General features: G+C 49.5%; 6 protein-coding genes across 6 annotated transcripts; 2 read left to right on the top strand and 4 right to left on the bottom strand.

The window, feature by feature from the left end:
• Nucleotides 1–1,252: 1,252 nt before the first annotated feature.
• On the bottom strand, nt 1,253–2,891 carry MCYG_05333 (conserved hypothetical protein; the record flags this gene model as incomplete). The annotated part of the gene is made up of 4 exons (XM_002845418.1): nt 1,253–1,965; nt 2,033–2,546; nt 2,606–2,633; nt 2,704–2,891. The coding sequence occupies 4 exons, from the start codon at nt 2,889–2,891 to the stop codon at nt 1,253–1,255; spliced, it is 1,443 nt and encodes a 480-aa protein (XP_002845464.1).
• Nucleotides 2,892–3,430: 539 nt separating this feature from the next.
• MCYG_05334 (conserved hypothetical protein) lies at nt 3,431–3,926 on the bottom strand (the record flags this gene model as incomplete). Its single annotated transcript, XM_002845419.1, has 3 exons — nt 3,431–3,698; nt 3,750–3,781; nt 3,834–3,926. The coding sequence occupies 3 exons, from the start codon at nt 3,924–3,926 to the stop codon at nt 3,431–3,433; spliced, it is 393 nt and encodes a 130-aa protein (XP_002845465.1).
• Nucleotides 3,927–4,285: 359 nt separating this feature from the next.
• On the top strand, nt 4,286–6,882 carry MCYG_05335 (SPX domain-containing protein; the record flags this gene model as incomplete). Its single annotated transcript, XM_002845420.1, has 3 exons — nt 4,286–6,292; nt 6,326–6,586; nt 6,748–6,882. The coding sequence occupies 3 exons, from the start codon at nt 4,286–4,288 to the stop codon at nt 6,880–6,882; spliced, it is 2,403 nt and encodes an 800-aa protein (XP_002845466.1).
• Nucleotides 6,883–7,736: 854 nt separating this feature from the next.
• On the bottom strand, nt 7,737–9,942 carry MCYG_05336 (6-phosphofructo-2-kinase; the record flags this gene model as incomplete). Its single annotated transcript, XM_002845421.1, has 4 exons — nt 7,737–7,838; nt 7,898–8,267; nt 8,337–9,614; nt 9,683–9,942. 4 exons carry the CDS (start codon nt 9,940–9,942, stop codon nt 7,737–7,739), a joined length of 2,010 nt encoding a protein of 669 aa, XP_002845467.1.
• A 1,378-nt stretch (nt 9,943–11,320) lies between these two features.
• Nucleotides 11,321–11,940, bottom strand: MCYG_05337 (conserved hypothetical protein; the record flags this gene model as incomplete). The annotated part of the gene is made up of 3 exons (XM_002845422.1): nt 11,321–11,360; nt 11,421–11,779; nt 11,932–11,940. 3 exons carry the CDS (start codon nt 11,938–11,940, stop codon nt 11,321–11,323), a joined length of 408 nt encoding a protein of 135 aa, XP_002845468.1.
• A 2,173-nt stretch (nt 11,941–14,113) lies between these two features.
• On the top strand, nt 14,114–16,066 carry MCYG_05338 (L-lactate ferricytochrome c oxidoreductase; the record flags this gene model as incomplete). Its single annotated transcript, XM_002845423.1, has 5 exons — nt 14,114–14,147; nt 14,267–14,325; nt 14,544–15,774; nt 15,851–15,924; nt 15,980–16,066. 5 exons carry the CDS (start codon nt 14,114–14,116, stop codon nt 16,064–16,066), a joined length of 1,485 nt encoding a protein of 494 aa, XP_002845469.1.
• Nucleotides 16,067–17,105: the final 1,039 nt, after the last annotated feature.

Here is a 17,105-nt window from a genome sequence, read left to right on the forward strand (position 1 = left end):
AGCCGGTTCGGTCAAGAATTGGATCAGAACAGCGAAGCAGAAAGGACATAGCGGCACTAAATATCAGCAAAGTGAAATGCCACCAAGATATATTCGTTGAGCAATAAAATGGTCTTGACTGTTGTCTGGTGGATCATAGAACATGGAATATGCGTGGTGACATGGAGTTTTAACGAAAGTCGCATATAGCCTATTGGACTCCTTTTCCCTTTCATAATAAGGCCATGGCCAGCCTCTCTCATCAAGTCGAGTTTCTTAATCCCATGAAAGAACCATCTCTCCTCATCCCCTGAAACTTCCAACCCTAGCCTTTCCTGGCTTTATATCCCCGGGATGCCCTTATGGTTGATTGGCCTGGTCATTTGTAGTAGGATTTACCATTGTCATGGGCTGCCTCCGTCGCGTTCAATATCAAAACCCATCGCTCATACTAAATACCCTCTCTAGGGTAATAACACCGTCACTTAGGTGGTTAGAGATATCGTATGGCCAGTGATGTTATTCGTATTGATCGAGAATAGCTCTTTGCCTCTCCTATCATTACACATGTCAACTAACTCGGTCAAGGGTACATATTAAAAAAATAGCTGTCAGGGAATAGTGGGAGGATATATCCCATTCAGTAGATAAAACACGGCAAATATCTTCAAATCATTGCTTTTGCTTTGCTGGTATAAAGATGACTGCTATACATAGCTTCACATCAAAGCAGTTTTGAACCAAAGCACACACCTGATCCATACCCCTATCCTTATCCCATCCATTCCCCTTTCCCACTCCCTTAAGAAAGCCAGCAAGCATAAAATACAAAATAGTGGTGTCCGACTAGAATGAGAATGGAGGATATCGAGAAAGAAGAGACCAACCAGTCAATGGATGGATGTGAAATAAATAGGAAATAGGCCAGAAGGAAAAAGCTGGGAAACAGGGGCTACAAAAGGAGCCCGTATGCACGCTAGTATTTAGAAGGAATTAAGTCGTAAGTTTTTTTTATAGTTAGTAGTGGGTAACTCCGGTTCGTCTCCAAATTTTTGTATGTACCTGTTCGTCATGGCATAGCATAGCAACTCATGGAAAGAAAGCGGTCAAATGAGGAACAAAAAGGAGGTAGCGGGATAGTAGATGAAAAGGGTGAAGAGCGAATTTAGGCCCGCACTGCAATGAATGAACCAAGCATAAACAGAAAGCAGTGAGAGGAAGAGGTGCCGAGAGCTGTAATATAACGACAGCATGGCGGGCTCACGATCAGGCTCTAGGCATCACCAGCGGCAGCAGGAGCTTGGGCAGGCCGTCCACGATGCCCGTTGCCATTTCCGCTTCCTCGGTGTTCACCACCACGGCCACGTCCGCGGCCGCGGAACTCGCCTCCGCCACGGTTAAAGCCGCCGCGTCCACGGTGCTCTCCGCCGCCGCGCTGGCCTTGGCCACGACCGCGGTGTCCTCTACCGCGTCCACGAGGATGGTGGACTCGTTCGAAACCGTCAACTTGTTTGGCGGGATTAGGCAAGGTAGTAGCTGAAGCAGGAACTTCTTCCTTCCAGTTATCGGTAGGCTGGAGCGGTGGGCGAGAAGCAGCTTCAGCAGCGACAGAAGCTTCAGCCGCTGTGCCAGTTCCAGGAACTTGGACGCTAACCCATTCCTCCGTGACGGTAGAAGTGGACATGGGGTTCGGGTCCCATCCAGCTGTTGACACAGATTGCGCAAGTTCATTAGCCGCAACGTTCTCTGTAGTTGCTTGGACAGGGGCTGGTTCTTCGGCAAGTAGTGCAGCAGTAGACTGTGAGCCGTTTGTAGCTGCGACTTGCGAGATAGATGGGTCTTGTACTTCAGTCAGGCCGGCATTGGCGACTGTTGGATCGGTTTGGAGTACGTTAGTAGAAGCAGCAGCGGCTTGTTCCTCCGTCCAGACAGCTTCACCAGTGGATTGAGAGGAATCTTCCAGAGAGATGCGTTTGATTTGTGCGTCTACAAAAAAGCTGTCAGTTGATGAAGACAAGGCGTGAGTGAAAGGGAAGGAGAGAGGAAAACGTACATGTGATGTCGAGAATCTCGGACTCAACGCTGGGGACTTTGTCGTCTGTACCGTCGATCAACTTGATCATAGCCTCGACTGCCTGCTCTGTTCCACCGTAGACCTGGTACAAGGAGCCCTCAAACCCACGAGCCTCGACGGAATGTTCATCAGCAACACCCCTCTTATTAGCAGCTGCACGGAGGAAACGGCTGAGCACCAGCAACCGTTCCTTGAATCGTTTCTCATCGTTCTGTTCCGACTCAGTGACAAGGTTCTTCTTAAGTGATTCGAGTTCTTCTTTATGCTGAGCCTCGAGCTTTGCCTTTTCTTTGGCATGTTGCTCTTCATAGTATGCTTCGAGTTGTTTGTATTGAGCAATCTGCTCTTCGATGTGAGCAATGGACTCCTGGAGAGCAGGTTTCTTGAGCGCCTGGGCTTTCTGGTCCGCATTGATCTTCTTGAGAGCTACGAGCTCTTCGAGGGTCTTGCCAGGGTTTTCAGCAATGATGGCGTCGACTTTGGCGGTTGCGTTCTAGAGAGGGCACAATTAGTCTAGCTGTCAGGCCAAAAGCAAACTGGCACAGAGCTTACCAGCTTCTTGGTGGTGTTTCGAAGATTTCTAGTTTAATAATGTCAGTATCAAGCATCTCCTCTTTTCTTGTCGCTTAGAGGGATAATAGGGGGCGTACTTCTGGAGCTCCTTGAGAAAGCTGGGTTCGTGCTGTCCGTTGGCCGCAGCTCCTTCACCGGAGACACTGGGCGCGTCAGTGTTGGAGGCAGCAACAGACACGGGAGCAGCTACGGCAGCGGCCTCTCCCTTGCCACGTCTCTTCTTCGCATTCTGTGGAGAGACGCTTGGAGCTGTTCCGGCGGACATGGCTGTTAGATCAGGACTCGGGAGTGATGGTCGTGTGACTGGCAGACTTGCTCGAGCGGGATAAGATGGATGAGCGGTAGGAGAGTAGATGAAGATATAGACGGAGAGAGAAAAGATATCGAGTGAGTGCAGACGTAGTTAGGATGAGAGGAAGTTGGAGGAAGTTGATGAAGTTGAATTTGTTGTTGTCGGTGTTGAAAGGTTTTTTTCTCTCTCTTTCTTCTGCTTCCACACCGGATTGAGCGAAGTCACAAAATCTTTTCCTGCCAGCAACCGCAAGCTGACACTTAATGTAAGATATAAGCAAAGATATGCTGGTATGAATGTTGTCTCAGTTAATATCGTTAATGCTGAAAAAAGTCTACGCCTCTTATTCGATGTCTACAATATATGGGTAGAAGGAGATGGAACTGGATAGAATGCAGCTACACCAGCGCATGCAGGAAGCCAATGTAAACACGATCGTATTGAATATTCATCCACATACTCCAGACTCCAGGGTATCCTGGCTATCCCAGACCTTCCCAGACGGATGACAGTCAATATATATCCTTCCTAACGCCGTCAAAACCCATAGCAAACACCATTGTAGTGAGAAAACACCATCCGACTTCTGCCCGAGTAGCTTGACTATCCCTTGAACTTGCGCAATGTGCCCTAGAGGTGTAATCCGCGTGAGAGACCGTCCTTCCGGAGACAATCATGGACCTTCGGGGGCTGCTCACCTCAGTAACTTGTCTGATTGCTCTGGCCGAGACGCCCTTGTCGCCCCGTTTTCTACACTGAATGGACGCCTCACGCATCAACCTGTGACAGTGAGTACGATAGGACCGACAGAGGGAACTAGATGAGACGGACTCTTGCATGAACAGCATATAATCCAAGAATATCTACTTCTCGTCAGTTTCGGCTTCTTCACCCATCATCCGGATCTATACTGACCAGTATATCTGCATTTCTGCTCAGGGCCTTGCGCGTGTGTGCCTTGACAATGCGCTTGACGGTCGCCCTCGGGTACAGCTTCTGAACCGCCATCTTCTCTTCTCTTCCTCTCTTTTATCCTCTTCCTCTCTTCTTCTACTTATCATCTTTTCTTCTTCTCTTCTTTTGTTTACTTCAACGCCAAGTCTACATCATGTGACGCTTATGTAATAAGCACGTGACAAATCATGTGTCGTCATCGCACGTGGGGCGCTAGTCTAGATCGGGATCATGTCCGAAAGTGGAAAAAGGCGAACATTTTCCGGCTTTTTCTTCCTTACGATGAATTTTTATATATTCTTAAGAGTCTCGGACAGAGATTTGTACACGATATAAAGGGTCAATTGGACTCTGTTGTGGGCTCTAGAGAGTGACAGACAGACAGAGAGAGAGAGAGAAGCAGCTTGGTCAAGATGCGCTTCGGCAAGACGCTGCAGACGTCTGTCTATCCGCCATGGAAGGACCACTACATCGACTATCGAGCTCTCAAGAAGCTGCTGCGCGAGCATGAGGGATCCGAGGACGGCGAAGACGGCGAGGCCAGGCCGTGGACGGACGAGGATGAAGAAAACTTCGTCCAGGAGCTCGTCAATGTCCAGCTCGACAAGGTCAACTCGTTCCAGGTCGAGACTCACAAGCGGCTGCGGGAGCGGACGAGCGAGTGCGAGGCCGCATTGGAGCCGGTGGCCGCTCACCAGGGCGAGACGAAGCTGGAGGACGTGAAGAAGAACGAGGCGATCGCACAGGAAACCCTCACCAAGCTCGATCGCATCACCGAGGAGCTGGGCGAGCTCGAGAAGTTCAGCCGTATCAACTTCACCGGCTTCCTCAAGGCGGCTAAGAAGCATGATCGCAGACGCGGAGCCAAGTACAAGGTCCGTCCGCTGCTGCAGGTCCGCATGGCTCAGCTCCCGTTCAATTCAGAGGACTACTCGCCGCTGCTGTACCGGCTGTCGGCCATGTTCTCATTCGTGAGGTCCGTCCTCGGCACTGATGGACAGCCGGCCCCCAAGGATGGGCCTGCGGCTGATACCCAGACCGGCCGCGAGGCATACACCTCCCACAAGTTCTGGGTGCACGCCGACAATCTGCTAGAGGTCAAGACGTACATCCTACGCCGCCTGCCCGTGCTTGTCTATAACCCGAATACCTCAAAGGAGCTCGACGTCGCCCAGCGGGATCCTGCGCTCACCTCCCTCTATTTTGACAGCCGTTCGTTCGACCTGTATAACCAAAAGGTTGCCAACCAGCCCGCCGCGGGATCACTTCGTCTGCGTTGGTCAGGCCATCTAAGTGATCAGGTTGAGGTCTTCCTGGAGAAGAAGACGATGAACGACGGTGACAGCAGCCGTGAGGTCCGAGTCCGCATGAAGAAGAAGCACGTCAACGCTTTCCTCAATGGATCATACAAAATGGAGAAAATCATTCACAAGATCGAAGTCCAGGGCAACGGCGATCCTCAGCGTGCCGACCACCTTAAGCGGGACGTCGAGGAGATCCAGGAGTTCATCAAGAGTTACGGGTTGGAGCCCATGGTTCGAGCAAATTATACCCGCACCGCGTTCCAGATTCCCGGTGATGACCGCCTCCGAATCTCTCTTGATACCGACCTGGCTCTTATCCGTGAAGACACCCTTGATTTCGAACGCCCTTGTCGTGATCCCGAGGACTGGCATCGTGCAGACATCGACAACAGGAGAATGGAATTCCCGTTCTCGGAGATTCCCCGCGGCGAAATCTCGCGCTTCCCCCATGCTCTGTTGGAGATCAAGATCCGCAGCTCCAATGGTAAACGTCCTGGAAGCCATACCCATGCCTGGCTCTCCGACCTTATGTCCTCTCACCTCGTAAAGGAAGCACCACGCTTCTCCAAGTTCGTGCATGGTGTCGCTCAGCTGTTTGAGGATAATATTAACAGCTTCCCCTTCTGGCTCAGCGACCTAGACACAGACATCAGACGAGACCCGGAAACCGCCTTCCAGCAAGAACAGAAACGGATTGCCAAGCAGGCTGAGGATGAGCTCGCTGTAGGCAGCTTCTTGGGTAGCCGCCAGACTATTCCTAGCATCCAGCACCTTGTCGGCTCCCCCATCAGCCGTATGATGACGGACGAGTCGACTCCCAAGACCCAAATCCGTATCCAGGGCGTCGACCAACCTACCTCTCCACGCACCGAGGGCCAGAGCCAGCTAACTCCTCGGCCTTCCGTTCCTGAGCTTAGCCTACCACCTTCCACAGAACCGGCCAGCGGAGTGCAGGCTCAACCAGTATCCCGGCCAACCTCGTCACTCCTCCGCATCCCTTTCTCCATGTCTCGCTATGCCCTCGCCCATCGCTCCCCCCAGCCCCAGTTGCCACCCGGTGTCTCTATGCCGAGCTACTGGCTCAAGGACACCGGTCCAGTCCGTGTTGAAGCCAAGGTATGGCTTGCTAACCAACGTACCTTTGTCAAGTGGCAGCACATATGTATCCTCCTCGCTGGCATCTCACTGGGTATGTACAATGCCTCAGGGCCCAATATGATCGTCACTCGCTACCTAGCCTTCGTGTACACTGGCTTCTCCGTCTTTGCAGGAGCCTGGGGCTGGTGGATGTTTGAGTCTCGCGCACGACTGATCCGAGAGCGCAGCGGAAAGGACTTTGATAATGTCATCGGTCCTCTCGTCGTCTGCCTGGGTATTGCAGTTGCTTTGGTGTTGAATTTCTGGTTCAAGGTAAGCTTCTCGCCTCCAGCCTATATATGTCTGATGGCCTCTGGTCGACGGGCCGTTGTGTAACACACCACTATACACATCACTTTCGTTCTCTGTTTATATTCCGACACGTCTTGCTATAGCAGCCTGTGTAACTACCCGCTAACCCTTTGCTTGAATAGTATGCCTCCATAGTCTGGGTAGCAGGACCATCTACCAACGGCCAATCGCTAGCCAGCAACACTACCGAGGCGGCTGCCATTCCACTGCCATTTATGACAGCAAGGCCCCAGTTCCAGGCCCAGCCAAACATATAACCTGCATATAACGTGAGCAATCTACCAGTCTCTTGATTAACCTTTTTCGGTGTATGTTTTGTTTTGTCGGTTGATTTTGTATGGTGCGTACGAGTTGAGCAAAGTAAAATCGGTTATGTGTCAAATACTATTTATCTTCCTCTCTACGAGTTTGTTATGTGTCTGATTTGTTTTTGTTTTTGATCGTTCCCTCCGTTCAATTAGCATATTTTATCCTTATTTCGGGCTGACTATAGTGTTGATATGTGTAAAATTTGCCTGTACATGAACTATGAACTGTCTATATTTAGTTAAATCTACTCCCAAATTAGTATCTATATGTCCATCCAGCATTTGGCACCTTAATTAATAGGTTAAATAACAATCGGTTGATATGTACTTAAGAGAGGGGATATGATTCGGTCATTAGACATCACATAGTAACATAGCCACAGGGGAGGAAAGATAACCATAATAAAACAAACAACTGATAAACCACCAGGAAACGAAATATGATAATTTTAAACAAGATATGAAAAAAGGGAGAATAACAGATCGAGCCTATACTGCCATAAAATAACTCACTCAAACCGAGAGATTTATGCGCCGTGCTCCGTCCGTAGAAAAAGGAGATAAGAAAAAGAGAACCCCATACACCGCAAACATGACATAGTCCGCATTCGAACCCGAAAAATAAGCAATGATAAGAGAGAGGAAACAACGGTGCCAAGACTAGATAGGATAAAGAGGGGAGTAGAAGAATTCATGGAGAGAATTATAGTCGTCCGTAGCTAAGTGGGGAGAATCAACGTAATTGCGGGCTTATCCAAGTGTGTGTGCGGCCCGGGTAAATAAGTAGTTAGTTAGGAAGGTAGTTAGTAGTAAGACTTTTGCCCAACTTTGTAATTGGGAAGTTCATCAAACCAGCATGCTTGCGGGTCATATTGGTAGACCTTGTATTCCACGCCGTAAGGTTTCTATGTAGGCAGTTAGCAGGGAAGATTGTTTGTATGGTAGATCATTAAAGGTGACTTACCGGTTCGAGAGAATAAATTATGCCCAATGGCACTGCAAGATCGGTGAGATCCTCCCTCCTCAAGCCGAGGAAATATCCTAGCAGAGTCCTGGCAACAGATCTAGGTCCGATAAGAAGTACGTGGTCCGTCATTCGTTCAACCTCGACGATAACAGCACGTAGCCGGTTGACGACGTCCAGGTACCCTTCTCCTCCAGGGCCGGGGAATCGATAATGCAGCTTCTCCTTCCTCCTAGTTTCAAAATCGGTGGGGAATCGTTCACGAATCTCATCGTATGTCAGTCCTTCCATTAAGCCTGCATTTAGCTCGTTAAGCATCCTCATCTCCTTGACGTCGTATTCCTCTTCATCGAAGAATTGCGCTGTCTGGCTACAGCGAGTAAGCATTGAGGTCCAGACGCAGAAATTTCGTCCTCCGTCCATGATCTGAGCTGCATACTGCGGGTTTGGTGGCGTGCTGTCACCTGGCCGTGGCGGGAAATGGGTTGACAGGGCTTTTATCTTTTGATATTCTTCCCAGCGGGCGCGCTGGTGATCAATGAACTTAGCAAGGGCCTTAGCATAACGAGTCCCGTTTTCGCTGAGCGGTGCATTTCCGCCTATTCTCCCGCTGACGTCGTCTAGGCTTTCGCCGTGACGGGATATCCAAATTTGGCGTGGGGATAGGTTGAAGTTAAGTAGGTAGGAAACTACCTGGGAAGCCATGAAGCCGGTAGCTTGATGAGCGACGACTTTGCGGCACACATCAATTGTCTGGACATACGGCATGTTATGCTGTTCTTCATACTCTCCTAGAGGTACGTAGCTGCGTTCGTAGAGTTTAATGCGCTTTTTGAAGTCTTCCAGAGCAACGACTGGTTCCATATCTTTGTAGTCTGGGCCTGAGAGCTTAAGGCGCATGTTCGATTCTAGTAACATGGCATCGTAACAACAGCTCTCCAGAAAGAGGACATTTAGTTCCGGTCCCGCTCGTTCACGAATGTGTGCCATTACGGATTTACGGCGTTCCAGTGTGCTGTTTGTTGCATCAAGAATGCCAGCACTGCCACCTTGCTCGAGAATATAATCCAGCAGTTCGTCAAGGGTAGCTAGAGCGACCTGCTCTCTCAGCTGGACGGCGCGTTGATTGTCCGGGTCAAAGAATTGGGCGGACTGATCCATTCCTTCCTCAGGTTTAGCGGCTGTGGATGGTTGGCCGTCTGTCACTGGACTTGGCTCTGGCTGCTCTGTTGGTTCGTCCTGGGGCTTGTCATTGACAAGAATAGTAGCTGGCGGAATCGAACTAGGTGGCATATCAAGTGGTGGTATTGCGCTGACATTCTTCTCTGCCGCATCGAGCTCCGCCTGTTCTTCGGGAGGAAGCTCGCCGACGCTGAGTTCTCGTACACCTTTGCGCAAAGTTCCATTGGCCATGGGGTCAATTGTTTTCAGCTCAGCTTGAGGAGTGGAGCTGGCCACCACTCGACGGCGTTCTCCCACGTTGAATATCTTTGTATCATGCTGCAGCCAGTTCAGGTAGCGGCACAGTTTCTTGGTCATATAGCTCTTCCCTCTGGCGGGAAGGCCGACCATGACAATGACAAGTTTCGACCCAATATCACGCTGTGCAATGCGTCCATCCGGAGAGACCTTGGACTTGGTGAGACCGGGAATATCGAGAGTTGTGGCGCGGTGTTTGCCTGGGGTTGAAGCTCCGGAACCATGAGACCGAGGTGTACTACTTTCAACGGGGGTTTAGAACTATATAAAGATGTAGAAAGAAGACAGGGGATCTTGGTAACTTACATCTGCGGTGATGCTGGAGCACTGGGGAGTGGAGAATCCGCCATGGACATGCCAAAGCCCGGAGCAGCTAAACCGCCGGAAGTATAGCTTTCGCCGCTGGTACGACGCTGCTGAGGCTCTGGGAGTCGATCTATCCCCAGAGCTCTGCCTATCACGGTTTTGGCGGGCGGCGCCAGAGTCGACCCATAGTGATGGGCTGGAGCAATAGGACTTGGAGCGCCGGAGGAGCTGGCGGAAGGAGGCTGATGGATTTCCGCCATGCTGGAGGAAGAAGCACCGTCACGTTCAGACGCGAGAGGCGATAGTGAAGCCGGGACGCAGGAGGAAGAAGCAGAGCGATTAGCGGGGAATCCGTTCCTAGGCTTGTTCGAACTATGAGAAGCCAACGGCGAGGATGGTGAAACTGGCGAAGAAGTTGACGATGGGCTGAAGCTGGAGTTTCTCACGACGACGGCCCTGGCGAGATGCGAGTGCTGATGCTGGCATGGCGTCTGTTGTCCAGCGGCCATGAGAAGCTGAAAGCTGCCTTGCCGGCCTTTCTTCTTCTTCTTTCCCTCTCTCTTATTCTCTTGTTCTCTCCTGTATCTATTTTTTTCTCGTTGGTTTTTTTTTTTTACTAATCTTTAGCTCGACGGCGCTGGCGGCGGATTGAGAATGTCACTGGCTGAGACCTGCAGCTCTAGCAGCAGTCAAGGTCCACCGATGACCTCACCGGACAGGAGAAGAAGATGCAGAGAAGGATGGGCTGTTGGATGTTTGTTGAAGCTGAAGCTGAAGCCTTGAGGTTGGTCGTTATTTTTTGAGTGGGAAATATCGAGATGGATGAAGTCCCAAGATGGAGAAATGCAAGGATATACTTTTTACGAAACAGCGATGACTTTTTCTCTATACGCTGCCTTTATAATAATAGTTCGATCGACAAGGCGTAGGAGAGAGAAGGATGCCCAGTGGCGTTCTTCAAAAGTACGAGGGTTTTTAGATGTAACAGTGTAAGGATGTTGTTATGTTGTTATGATAATAAAAAAATACCTAGAATCCTGGCTCGAGCAGAACGCCACAAGAGTTGAACCACGTTAGCAGAGAGTCTCAAGCTGGCCACGGGTAGGACGTGTTTATATCCGATAGACGGAGAGCGTTTAGTTTCCAACCTGTGATATGGCCAAAACGCCAGGCTGAAGGCAAGTCTCGGGATAGAGTCTCGGCCTCGAGGCTGAAGAACAAGGCAGGTCATCGCGCCTTGTTGGGTGTATGTCGCAGGCTGGACGTCCCAACGTTGCGCCTCTCCCTTCTACTCCCTATCCAGCCTTGGGAGCGCATTGATCGCCAAGTAGTTCCGCCCTACTACTGCCTGAGGGTAGCACATCCAAGTCCGCCTGACTGACCAGCCGAGAGTCCTTGGCTGGGGAACAAGATATCACCTCTTCCACTCTAGAAACGCCTGCCATCGCCCATCTCTACCTGACAGGGACTATTTCTCTCTCCCTCTGTGGACCATGTAAACCTCCCCCAATATTCGTCACAACGCCCATTCCGTCCAACCCCAGACCAGTAAAAGAGAACGAAGTCCCTTTACAAAAAAAAGGTGAGTAGAGTATAATCCCGAAAATAATAGTCGATAACGTAAGGCAGCACCGTAGATCAGTCGTCCCGTAAGTAGGCAGGGAGGTAAGGTGTAGGTCTGTAGAGGTCAGTTGGTCAGACCTCCAGATTCAACGTCAAGGCAAGTAAACATGTATACGCCGCAATGCTCAATGCCGTAAGCACAACCACGACGTTCCCGCTCGTCCTGAACTTCCGTCTCTGCACGCCGTCTTCATCTACCTCGGAGAAGAACTGCTTGTTCCCCTGCTGTCTCCTGAATAGGCCGATAGTCATCACTCCCGCTCCGTAGACGGCAAACAGCGCACCGATGCTGTAAAACTCTGCTGTGAAGATCTTCAATATGATCAGAGCAAAGGAGAACTGCGAGATGGAGGTGCGGATGTATGCTCCTTCGAACGTCCGTTGGGCGGCGCGCACCTCGACCATCTCCTCTGGTGTGAGGACGACGGACCGCGCTCGATGGCGGTGCAGGTGGTATCGATCTGCTGCACGGCGCTGGAATCAGTCATTACAGGTTAGCTCTTCCTCTTGTCCTTGTTCTTCTTCACGTCGACCACCTGTGGTCGCCATAGACCCCGGTTTTGTCTGATGGGAACATCCATGAAACCCTCAACGAAAATACGGGGCGGGTGGTTAATATAGCTTACCTCGAACATGGTGTATACTATAGAGTCGTATATTATGGCGAAGAAGAAATTTGACGAAGATGAGATTTGTTCACCCTGAGATTCACATCAGAGCCCGTCTTTTTGCCTTCTTCTCTCTCTTCTCTTCCTCTCTTCTCTTTTCTTTTCTTGTTTTCTTTTCTTTTCTGGTCGGATGATTTTTTGGGGTGTCGATCAGCAGGAGCGTCACGTGGTTTCTCCGGGTCTGAAGAAGAGTCAAAGAGAAGAGAGAGAAGGAGGAACATGGGCAGGGGAGTCGATATAAAAAGGAGGACGAGAAGATGGTAGCCCAGAGGGTAGTTGGCTTAGGTGCATGAAGCTGTGGAGCAAGGTCGGTGGTGTTTATATGAGGGGTGCTGTACCGAGATCAGATGTCAAGGCTGTTCGTTGTCAAGAGGAGAGAATAATAACAGAAGTAAAGAGGGGAGAAAGACGCCGAAGAGACAGAGGATAAGAGATGGAAGAAGAAGAAGTGGAAATTCCTGGCTCGATGTCAACATGGGGGATCCAAACTACCCCGTCTGGTGGCCTGACTGCCAACCGCTTCCACAGTGGACCAAGTTTGCATATTCGGTAGCCCCGTCAACAGGTAGGGCATAAGCAGTACATAGAACCTGACCCAGTAGAGGGACTCCCAGGGCATCGAATTCGTCAGGTCTTGTGCCTAACAGGGACCTAGGTGGCACCCAGCACGAATTTCCCGCTCACCCGACCCAGAAACACTTTGCCCGTGGAACCTCATTTCAGCAGCGTCGAACACAAGATAGTTTCGGCCCTCTGTCTGCTCTGTCGTTCCTGATCCCATCCGCACCCTTTACCTTTTGATCATTGTCGAGTTTTGCATAGTTGTTTTGTGCAGAGGTGTCATATATACGTCCAGCGGGCAAAAGCAGCTGCCATAATACAGCGTCGTAGACGTATCTGCAATGTAACCAGGCCATATCTGGCCTTGGGATCTTAACCGGATGCCTGGACTATGATGTCTGATCTCCATTCCGCCAGTGGGTTTTCGGGCTTTTCCGAAGTGCAATATGCGTTCACAGCCATGGTATATGGTGATAAGAGTGTGCAGACGAGGCACGTAGCTCAGGTAGCTATGTATTTAGCCTGCGCCATCGGTATCTCCAGCGGGCTCATGTGTTTAGTTGAAGCAGTTTGGATAGATAGACCCAATCCACCGCCATCCTCTTAAGCTGCTGATATTCGGTGTAAACCTCATAGAGATTCTCAGCAGGCCAGAGAAGTGATATAAAGTCTTGGACAGTGATGAGAAGGCCATAGAGTGAAATAGTAACTCCTTCACATCCATAGTGGTGAGACGTTGGCCATTCGTTTTGTCCAGTAGAAGCTCTACAAGTTATAGCTACTCATCACGTTTGAAAAACCCACAGGTCTCTTCGCCACGCATACTATCATTGATAACATCTCTACCACGTACATCATCCTCTACTCCGTACTGAAGTCCCGAGTTTTAGAAATCCTCGGCCGAGTCGCTCGAGAGGAAACGTTGAACACTCGGAATCCAAAGTTGCTTTCTTGCCTTGCAGAAATGGTTTTGCTTAGGAAGAGATTCAGAGGTTCTATCATTAATATCAATCCATGCCCATAACTAATCCCATAAAATTACTGGCTAAATGCTAACAGATAGTTATCTAGCACAAGTAAATAAAAAGATCAAGAATTCTCTCGGTTGCCTGAAAGGTGCAGATATGGAGTTGGTTGCCATTACCGAGCTGCCGCCGTTTAACTCTGGACAGGGAGCTTATCACAGCTCGAACAAGCCCCCAGATTATTGGCATTGTGGGGAAGAAGAGTGTCATCACCATTCTTTTCATAGGCAGCAACGGGCAGTGGATACGTAGACACGGTTAATTTGCCGGTTTGCTGGAAATAACCAAACTGATGCCGGGGTGGTGGCCGACGAGGGCTTTTTTCTTTCTTGAAGAGACCATTTCCCTCCATACGCCTCCGCTCTTTGTCTGGGATCTACCGGTTACTGTGCAATTCGTCATTTATACGGAGTATCCATATCCATATATATATATATATGTCCATCAGGGCACACGCAAGCAGGTGAAAAAGAAAGGAATCGACACCTGCACCAAGTTATCCCTTGCAGGCTGATACTCAACGTCGTCCGGCCGATCCAAAATTCAGTGGGACCATGGCATCCTCGAGGGTGATAGATGCAGACGAAGGTAACAATCTTTTTCCCATGATACCCTTAAAACACAGTCTCTATCATTGGCTCATATAGACGCGGAGTGCCGATATTTTATAACTACTAACCAATTTGCTTTTTCGTTCTTTTCTACAGTCGCCAAGCACAACAGGACGGATAGCTGCTGGGTGGTTCTTTATGGAAAGGTGTACGATGTGAGTACATCTAGACCATTTGTTTTTCATTTCCTTCTTGCCTGCGTGCTTCCGGAGCGATCAAAGCGTTGGCCTGGTTGAGAAGCAAATTTACGAATGAGATGTGCTCGATAATCAGGGGCGCCATGCCGAAGCTGGCATCTGACAGAATATTGGTGGAATCGAAAAAAGAACAAGTTCTAATGACGTTGATGTGCTTTGTTTTCTGCTTTATTTAGGTTACAGATTTCTTACCCAGTCATCCGGGAGGCGCGAATATCATCCTTCAGCTAGCCGGGAAGGATGCAACCGAAGAATACGATCCAATCCATCCAACCGGCACTCTGGAGGAAAGCCTCCCCTCAAAGGCTTTGATAGGGACTGTTGATGCGAAGTCACTGGCCAAACTTGCTCCAAAGCGGGCCAAAGCTGAAGAAAAGCTTACTGAAGGACCTCCCCCAGTGTCAACTCTCTTGAACATGGATGACTTCGAAGAAGTTGCTTCTAAGCAGCTAACCCATAAGGCTTGGGCGTACTATTTCTCTGGCGCTGATGATCTGGTCTCCAAGTCATTGAATAATAGAGTTTATAGATCTATATTACTTCGCCCGAGAGTCTTCGTGGATTGCAAGAATTGCAGCCTGGCCACCACCATATTGGGGCACAAGCTTGATACCCCCATCTATGCTTCTCCCACTGCAATGGCACGGCTGGCTCATACCTCAGGCGAGGCTGGGATTGCTGCCGCATGTGCCAAGTTCGGCGCTATGCAAATCATCTCCAACAACGCTTCCATGACCCCAGAAGAGATAGTTAAGGATGCCCCTTCCGACCAGATGTTTGGATGGCAACTATACGTGCAGGTTGACCGGAAGAAGAGCGAGGCTATGCTAGCGCGCATTAACAAGATCAAAGCGATCAAGTTCATCTGCCTTACGCTTGATGCTCCCGTCCCCGGAAAAAGAGAGCTCGATGAGCGCACAAAAGCCATAGCGGCCACACCTGCCATCGCAGACATAGTGAAGTCTTCAGGAGGCCATGAAATTGCTGGTGGTGGTGGCCTGGGACAGCAGTTATTTGCAGGCACAGACCCATCTTTGACGTGGAAGGATACCCTACCCTGGCTGCTGAAACATACAGACCTTCCCATTGTGCTCAAGGGCATTCAGACGCATGAAGATGCCTACATTGCATCACTACATTCCCCTCAGATTAAGGCCGTCATTCTCTCCAACCACGGCGGGCGAGCAATGGATACTGCTCCTCCCGCTGTCCATACGTTGATGGAAATCCGTAAATACTGCCCTGAAGTCTTTAACCGGGTTGAAGTCTGGATCGATGGTGGCATTAAGAGAGGTACAGATGTGGTAAAGGCATTGTGTCTAGGAGCTAAGGGGGTCGGTGTTGGTAGGAATGCATTGTTCAGTCTTGCCGCTGGTGGAATTCAGGGCGTTGAACGAATGTTTGAGAGTGCGTTACCCTTTACTGTTTCATTTTTTTTTTACAGTTGTTGAATATAGGATATACTGATATTGTTATTCAATAGTCCTCTGTGCCGAAACAATGACAGCAATGCGGCTGCTCGGAGTTGATAAAGTGGAAGATCTAGGCATGCAACATGTACGTGGACTAATTACCCATTAAACGTTTTACATACTTAACTGACAACTATTAGATCAACGCTCGAGCTGTTGAACAGCAGCTCTATGATGGCGGTGCCGGTCTCGACATCCTGGGGCCCCGTATCAAGGCCAAAATATAACTGGTCAACACCGCATTTCCCATTTGGAATATATCTCAAAATTTCATATATATATTTCTATATTGGCATTAGTATTTGAGAGTTACTCCAATAGCTCATCTACTCCGGGCTTTCAGATTGTTGGCTATAGGAATATCCATACTTGACGTACTACTTGAAATGATTCCTGTTTGGATAGTAACTATCAATGAAATATTCGCATGCAATCTATAGCAAAATCTCATATAAGAACTAATTAACATCTTTTCTCTGCAGTTATTCTTGTCAATGTAGTATAGAAGCAACCCTGGTTATCCTGAGTCTTTAGAAGTCTCAGGTTTGACTGTCTTTCCCGCTCAAAACATCAAAAACTCCGGCTAAGCCAACCACTAACTCTGGGCTTCTTGTTTACTCCAACTCCCGCCTGGTGCCTCAACACAGCATCAACAAGAACCCTAGCTCGAGCTCTTGAGGTGGAACCCTCTATCTTTGACTCTGGAAAGGGGCATATTCCATGGAACTTCCCACCTATACAGCAGTTGAACCATCTACGCGCCTCGTTCTTCTCTCTAAGGAGCGGGGTACCTTGAGAACTTCACATCTATAACGAGATATCAGCCAGACGTGCTCTAAGCTCGACCAGAGCCAGCTACAGAACGCAAAGGAGACCTCCTCATCGATCGATCGCACCCCTATGAACTCGATCTGTCGCGTTCCTCTTGCTCTCCGACTCTCATCCAGACCATCTCCGAGATTATCAACACCAACCAGCGCCATCTCAGAACTCACAAAAGCATTACTTACACTGTCTACCGGTCAGGCGGAGTTAGATATGTCGTCAGTTAGCGAAAATGTAGTTGCTGGCACCAAGCGGAAACGCAATGGGGAACCAAAATTCTATGCGGTGAAGATCGGGTTTCAGCCTGGAATATACAATCATTGGAGCGAGTGTCTGGCTCAAGTGACAGGATTCAAAGGAGCAGTCTGTATGTGGCATTTCCCCCCTCTCTTATTATTCTTTCTTTTTGTCGTGGTTGTTTTGAGATATCAGTGCTAACGA

Source organism: Microsporum canis, genomic scaffold (assembly GCF_000151145.1).
Source record: "Microsporum canis CBS 113480 supercont1.5 genomic scaffold, whole genome shotgun sequence".
Classification (NCBI taxonomy): Eukaryota; Fungi; Ascomycota; class Eurotiomycetes; order Onygenales; family Arthrodermataceae; genus Microsporum; species Microsporum canis.